The sequence below is a fragment of the Mauremys mutica genome, chromosome 8, assembly GCF_020497125.1.
Source record: "Mauremys mutica isolate MM-2020 ecotype Southern chromosome 8, ASM2049712v1, whole genome shotgun sequence".
Lineage (NCBI taxonomy): Eukaryota > Metazoa > Chordata > Testudines > Geoemydidae > Mauremys > Mauremys mutica.
Genome location: NC_059079.1, coordinates 35,202,328 through 35,210,043, shown reverse-complemented (window position 1 = coordinate 35,210,043; position 7,716 = coordinate 35,202,328). Strand labels below are relative to the sequence as shown.

At 41.6% G+C, this 7,716-nt stretch overlaps 1 protein-coding gene across 1 annotated transcript in view; it reads right to left on the bottom strand.

Moving 5' to 3' along the window:
- Positions 1 to 667: 667 nt before the first annotated feature.
- The window catches only part of SLC44A3 (solute carrier family 44 member 3), a 79,336-nt gene continuing 72,287 nt past the window's right edge, over positions 668 to 7,716 (bottom strand). The window contains exons 13-15 of the mRNA XM_045026047.1: positions 7,301 to 7,438; positions 6,451 to 6,687; positions 668 to 4,663 (exon numbers count right to left, since the gene is read on the bottom strand). Of these exons, the coding sequence (XP_044881982.1) occupies positions 4,523 to 4,663; positions 6,451 to 6,687; positions 7,301 to 7,438 (516 nt within the window). The 3' untranslated portion in view covers positions 668 to 4,522. The remainder of the gene's footprint in view (positions 4,664 to 6,450; positions 6,688 to 7,300; positions 7,439 to 7,716) is intronic.

Genomic DNA, 7,716 nt, shown 5'->3' with positions numbered 1-7,716 from the left:
TCACTCCCCAAACTACCACTTCTATGCCAGAAACTTCCACATCTACTTCTTCACCCCAATGTCTCAACCTCTGTCCAATTACGTCTGCCTCTCTCTGACATTTCATCCTATGATCTCAGATCAACATCAAGAGCCCAGCTTATTTTCGCTGCTTTCTGTCACATACTAAATGTCTGTTCATTTTAATTTACAAACCTTAGTACATCTAGAGGATTTATCCCTCATCTACCCTGCAGAGAGGAACCAAAGGGCTGTTCATAATTTTCCTCCTCAGCAAGACCACCCATCCACCTGCACAAAAAAACCCTCCTCAAACCAAAAAACAACCAACCGACCTCCCACAAACCCCACGTACCTCGTAGCCATTGTCTTGGCTGAGGGAAACTGGAGATAATTTCCTTCCAATGGCTTCAATGTTGCTCCTTAATTGGGTGTAGTGGTTAAGGATATTAAATAGTTCAAATGGGAATGATCTAAAAAGAACCTTCTTTACAGTTCTGTGCATCAACTGACACAGGGACTATTGACCAATATTTTCCAGATAGGTGCATACAGAATTACTGCTGGGTCGTGTCAGCTGACTTATCAAGCGGGTCCGATACCAAAAGGATAGCTCTTGGACTTAGTCAACTTACTGTTTTCAAGCAGCACCACAAATCTTACAGGAGGAGATTTGTTTATTAATTCAACTTTTATAAAACTTCATAAATACTTTTACATTTTTTAATAAAATCAGATATGCTGGAAAAATCCATTATTGTACATAAAAAATTAAACAATAATTAAATCTCTAATTTTTTCTTCAGTGCAAGAGGTACAAACCAGGGTTTATACATCTAAAAATTACTTTGTTGCAACATATCTGTAACCTTCACTTCATTTTGTCTGAATTTCTATTACTGTTTAGACTGCATGCTTTCAAGGTCAATCTCAAGTTCAAGTCTACAATCGGGGGGGCGGGGGGGGGGAAGAGGAGGGAAGTCAAATATGTAGCACTGGCCCTGACATCTTTATCAACATATTTGTAAAATGTGATCTTTCAAGAAAATAAAGGGGGATTGTGCACTCTTGTATCTGTGTATCCAGGATTTTCTTTGGTGGGGGAAAGTAAGGGTACAAAGAACTATTTTGTATTCCTTTTGTGCTTTTAAATAATTTTTGACTAAATTCACCAAAAGTACAAGTAATGAAGACACCAAGTACAGCCATTCATAATCAGGATAATAAACTTAAAACAAATGCTAACCTAAGAGCTTAGGTTATTTCTCTATACAATAATGTTATGAAAAAAGTGTAAGTGCCTCAGGCCTGGTCTACACCTAAAACTTAGATCAACCTAGCTACATTGCTCAGAGCTGGGGAAAATTTTCCACGCTGTGTGTAGTTAGGTTGACCTAACCCTCACTGTAGATGTAGACAGGACAAAGGATGAATTCTTCCATCAACCTAGGTACCATCTCTTGAGAGGGGGTGGATTTACTACAGTGACAGAAAACCCCTTTTCATCGCTGTAGTGTTACACTACAATGCTACTGCAGTTGTACCACTGCAGCACTTGTAGCATAGACACACCCTCAGTCTGCAACCTCTTGAAAAATAAATCAAGAAATAGTCACCAAAATATATTGTTATGAGCTGGATAAAACCTTGTTATGGGATGAGTTAAAACTTCTTTAAACTGGTGTCTGAATGAGTCTCCCATTTAAGCCAGCTGTAAGAAACAGTTAAAAGGCCACACCTAAAACAAAGCCTAATAAAGTCTGCCCAGACACTGGCCCCAGGTGGACAGAAGGTTTGCCTCGGTATTGTGATCATGGGTAAGTCAGAGGCAGACAGAACACAAAGAAACTGAGAATGGACTGAGGCTATGTCTACACTATCACTTATGTTAATCAGGGGTGTGAATAAGCCACCCACTGAGCGCCATAAGTTACACCAACCTAAGCCTGGTGTGCACTATGTCAGCAGGAGAGCTTCTGCCCACATAGCCGCCGACACTTGTTGGGGTGGATTAATTAAGTTGGCGGGAGAGCTCTCCTGTTCGCTTACAGTGGCTCCACTAGAGATCTTACAACAGAGCAGCTGCATGCGTACAGCTCTGCCGCTGTAAACTCTAGGGTAGCCACAGCCTGAGTGAGTGACACTGACAGGCTGAAGAAGCAGATGAAAGCGGGTGGCTCACCCTGGAAGACACGTGGGGAGAGGTTTTTGGGTCAGGTGCAGACTGAAGACTGCTCTTGGTCCTGTTAGCAAAAGAAGCTGTTTCCTGCTATTTGATTGCCTATGTGTTCAGAAAGACAGAACTTTGTACGTTCGTTGTAAATAACCAAAACTGCATCAAAGAAACACTTGACTTTCACCAATTTGTACTCCCATCTGAACACTTACCAGCCCCCAAACTTTGACTAGCCACTTGGGTCAAAAAGGGGCAACAATACCAACTTCATTTTTGTGCATGACACAATTTAGCAGGACATGGAATGGCTGCTGCTGCAGACCATTTATCAGCCAACCCTGGGCTTTACTGAGAATTATATTTTGTGCCTGGGTGACAATCATGATGAGTTCTAAACACACAGTCAGATTCTCAGCTGATGCAAAAGCAGCAAAGAATCCTGTGGCACCTTATAGACTAACAGACGTTTTGGAGCATGAGCTTTCGTGGGTGAATACCCACTTCGTCGGATGCAAGTAGTGATGCATGATGATGTAAATTGTCACAGCTGATGTAAATTGTCATAGCTCCATTAAAGTCAACTGGCAACCTTTCTCTCTGAGAGCTTGTCTTCACAGCAACTTAACTCGAGTTTGTACACTCAAAAAACTGCATCTGAGCTAGCCTACCTCAAGCGAGAGCAACCACACTACAAAAAAAACTATGGACTTACACAGAGTGATTTGATTAGCAGTACAGAGTAATTGGGTTAATAGAGTGATTGGATTAGCTGCTAATGACTTGTAACTCAAGCTGTTACATCCCCACAGCATCAGGAGCTTGAGCTTCAGCATCACTTCAGTCTCAAACTATCGCATCCCTCCCCCACCCAAACAGGCTCGAGCATAAAACACCATTTAAGGCTAATGTCTACACTACAAAGTTAAGTCACTGTAATTAAACAGCTGTTGCATGTCCACACTATGCTCCTTGTGTGGGCGGAGTATATCCACAGTTGCAGCTCTTGTATTGACACAGAGAGCAGTGTACTGTGGGTAGCTATCCCACTGTGCAACTGGCCGCAGGGTGTTTTGGAAAGGGTTTGCAATGCATCATGGGGGCAGGTTCAATGTCACATGATGCAGGTTTCTCAATCCCATCATTCCATGGGCATCCTACTAGGTTTCCAGCTGCTTTTCAACCGCCCTGGTCACCTGTGAGCCAGCCATGTGTGGCAGAACGCATGGATCCTGTACTGCTCTTCAGTATTGTGCTGGCATTATAAACACAAGGCTATAAGAGGAGCTCAAGTGGGGGAGCTATTCACCAACACTCTGACTCCAGCCCCTCCTTGTAGAAGCGGCATGTCTGCGGCTCCGCACCAGAGGTGACTATTTGCCTCCCTTGCCTCCTGCTATGCCTGCCGCAGCTCTTTGAACTGCTGTATGTCAGAGCCCTTCTCCTTCATGCCCCGAGCAAGTTTCTGAGGCTGGAGCAGAGCTGCACCTGCACAGCCGCCTCTCCCCACAGATCCAGGAGATCGACCACCTCCCAGGTACTCAAGGCAGAGTACTGCGTGGAGCCAGCATGCTGGGCAGTTGCTATGTGAGAGTTAAAGTGGCAGGAGGAGTTAAAGCGGCGGGAGGAGCATTGCAGTGTGTACACCTCTAGTTAGGTCAACATAAGCTGCCTTATGTTGACAAAACTATGTAGTGTAGACATGGCCTAACTCAAGCTACAGATTTGAGTATGGATGGGAGTCTAGGGGTAACACAAATTATAACCTGAGTTAATTGTGCTTGAAGACACACTTTTAGTCTTTAAGTCTGAAACTGCATCTTGAGGGGGCATCTCCCTTCTTTCACCTCATAATTTTTAAATAGTGTAAAGCACAATCAAACAAAAATATCAGCTTAAAACATGTGCCAGATTCTCCACCACATCTGAGTACTGCTCAGTGTATGGAAGCAGGATATCTATACCAGTCCCAGTGTGAATTAGAACAATCTAGCACTACAGAAATTTACACTTAAGGCCTTTTGAATCTTTATGCCAATGGAGGATCAATGTGGCTGTGAGGAATCCCGCCACATGTTCTCTCTGCGCCTCTTCATCCCTCTCTATGTTTGCGATGGGAAGGGTGGTTGGCACAAAAGCTAGCTGTGCCTGCTTTACACCAGCAGAGTTCACTGCTGGTCATTCATGGCCACAATCTGGCCCTGAGCTTCCAGTGTCAGTAACAATGATTAGTATGAAAGGATGAAAGCCCTGGGGCTCAACAATTTGGCTGCTGCAAGAAATCATAAAGTAGAAAATAAATATTTACAGTCTATCCCCATTCTTGTAGTACACCTGGGAGACAACATGTTATTTGATGTCCTCATCACATTGTCTTTGTTCCCGTCTCACCATAGGCTGTAGTTCTGTACCATCTTCATTGTTTCGGGGGGTCTTTTGCTTTCTGTTTTTCTCCCACTCTGTTAGCTTGGTGCTGTGATTCACAAAATTCTACAAAGCAGAAATAAAGGACAATTTAAACTGTTATATAAATCAACAACCTGGTGAAACACTGAAAAGGAGGACAATTAGCATGGAGCGTTAAACCCTTCAACTAACTAGTTCCCAAGTGGATGACACTGGAAATTGGCTAAGTCTAGTGGGATGATTACAGCTGTTGAGGAGAGGGCAGTCTCTCTACAATCTTCCTTACTGGAAAGCTTCATTTCCCTCTGGCCCCAAGGGCATGGCAAGTTGCACAGGGAGTTAAGGCCAGAGTTGGAGAGCCTGGCAGTAGGGATTAGGAAAAAACAGACAGCTGTGCAGTGCAGACAGGGAGTGGCTATAAATTGCCTTCTTGAGGCAAAAATTAAAGTTAGACACATTCTGGCATTTGGCAAATAGTTTGTGGTTGACAGAAGTAGAAGTCTCTCATTTGAAGAAAGAAAAGTTTGGAGGGCAAGACTCCAAAAGGTTCCATGCTCAAGAATCTATCGCTATTCATGACAGAACGTAAACACATGCATAGCCTTAAGCATGTGGTTAAGTGCTGTCCTGAATGGGAACGAAAAACCAAATACACCACTACCTCGATATACCACCACCCGATATAACACGAATTCGGATATGGTAAAGCAGTGCTCCGGGCGGGGGGGGGGGGGGCTGTGCACTCCGGTGGATCAAAGTAAGTTCAATATAACATGGTTTCACCTATAACACGGTAAGATTTTTTGGCTCCCAAGGACAGTGTTATATCGAGGTAGAGATGTAACTGTCTTCTTTTGGCCAAAGGGTTATATTCATTTATAGGAAGTTTGGGTGTTTAAACCCCCCACCCCAAAAACTGAATTCTGTGAACATTACAAGGAAAATAACTACTATTTCAAATCAGATATTATGGCACTTTTTCTGACGAAATCCATCAAGAGCATCCATCCTCTATGGGTTATTCTGGCTGCTAAATTTATTTTTCATGGACCAGTAATACTGTCTTTGTCACATGGCATGTGAGGAAAAATGCAGACCTGGCCAGAAAGCAGCATAAAAGGAAAGAACATCTGTCTCTTTAACCTTCCTCTCCATATGAAAGAAAAGGTATATGTACATTTAAACATTCCACATGCCTTTGTAACTAAAGTACCTTTTACCATCACTAACTACTGAATATTTGTTTAAACTACAACTGTCTTCCTAATCCTTTGAATGATTCTCCATCATGTATCATCAGGAGTCTGGCACAGGAATTCTCATGGTACAGATAACAAACAACCCAGTGGAAAGAGACTGATTAAGTTTACCAGACAAGGATGAGGTTTGTTCAAAATTGTAGTGTCTTCAGGGCTTACCATAGCTACCTGAACAACTGCTGAAAACTAGACGGAACATTTCTGGATGCAAGTTAAGATACATTAAATCTACATTTCTAGTTTTAGGTCTTCATGATGTAGGATGGGGACTCTACATACTGGGTCACCTATTAATTTGTTAAGCACCAATAATGTATTTAACCTATGAAAAACACAAATGAAGATGGTCTTTATCCAGAGAGGCTGGGTCTAAAAGACTAAAGCAGATGCACTGGGAGACCCAATGGGAGATGTTCACTTTATTATATAATTTGTATCCTTTAGTCCACATCTTCTAAGGAGCTGGAGAAGGCATTTATTGTGGGTTAGTTTTTATGGGTTTGGGGGAGGAGGGGAGAGCAAATCTTAGGCACTAGAACACCACTTGATCAATACACTATTAAAACGTATTACTGAATTTATCTGCCTGCTCATGTGTCTACAAGAGTTTACCAGTAATTCTTGATCCATGAAGTATGGCTTCTCTGGAGATCCATCATTTGTTTCCATATCAATAGCAAAACAAAAGAACAGGGCATCCATGACCACTTCGAAAACCGACAAAAAGCTGTGGGCTACCAAGCAGGCAAAAAGTGCAACTAGCAACAGAGGAACTACCCATACGTGGAACTCGCGATGGTAGTTAAATGCCATTAGCCCTCCAAAAACTGTGAAACATACAACAAACACCTGTATAAAGGGGAAAAAAAGGAAGCAGCTATATTATAATATGCACCAAAGCTATGGCAAATATTTTATTGGCTAATCTTTTAAAGACAATTTATTTCATAAACGGGAGAGAAGGCTTGAGATCAATCAATTTGAAACCATCTAGCTGTTCACACAGGACACATGTGGATACACAGATTTACTATCATTGTTATTCTTGTCCTCCCATCCATGTCCCTTCCATATGTTTGTTATACCCACTTGTCATTCCTTGTCTTAAATTAGACTAAGTTCTAACGGGCATTAACTCTCTCTTACCATGCGATTGTACAGCATTTAGTGCAATGAGGCCTCTGGGTGCTTCTGTAATACTAATGATAATAATGAAGTAAATATAATAAGCGGTGAACTAAGTTCCTCCAACAAAAATGCAAGAACCTGATTCTCCTCTCATCAAGCCCATTTTACATTAGTGTAACTCCATGACTTCAAAAGAGTCATACTCCCGATTTACTTAGTGTATGTGAAAAGAGAATCAGTCCCAAATCTTTGTCTTCATTATTACAGGATTGGGCCTATAGTTAGTCTATAATTAGGAGTTTATACATCGACTTTGTAAATTACAGTCTCTTACCTTTCCTAGAAAAATAATGAAGTCTCCAAAGCAATTAATGAATGCTATATTAGCAGAATTCTTTGCTAAAATAAAGAGCGTATCCTTTGCCGAGGTACAAAAATTTGTCCCATTTATGGCCGTTGTGGTGTATACATGCTGAAATGAGAGAATAAAAAAGGTAGAAATCTTTTAATCTGGAATTTACTATGGGAAAAGGAAAGACTTAAAATATCTTTGGAAATACCGATGTTGTGCTTGCACATACAAGAGTTATTTTGCATAGTCCTGCAGTTTAATTTCAAGCAAGTATATTAACTATGCCTGTAACTTCAAACTGACTTTTCACATAACTTCTGCGCTAGGTAAAAAAGGACAAAAGTAAAATTTGTGTTTCTGAAACTACCTCTTTCCAATTTCTTTTGGAACACTGCAGA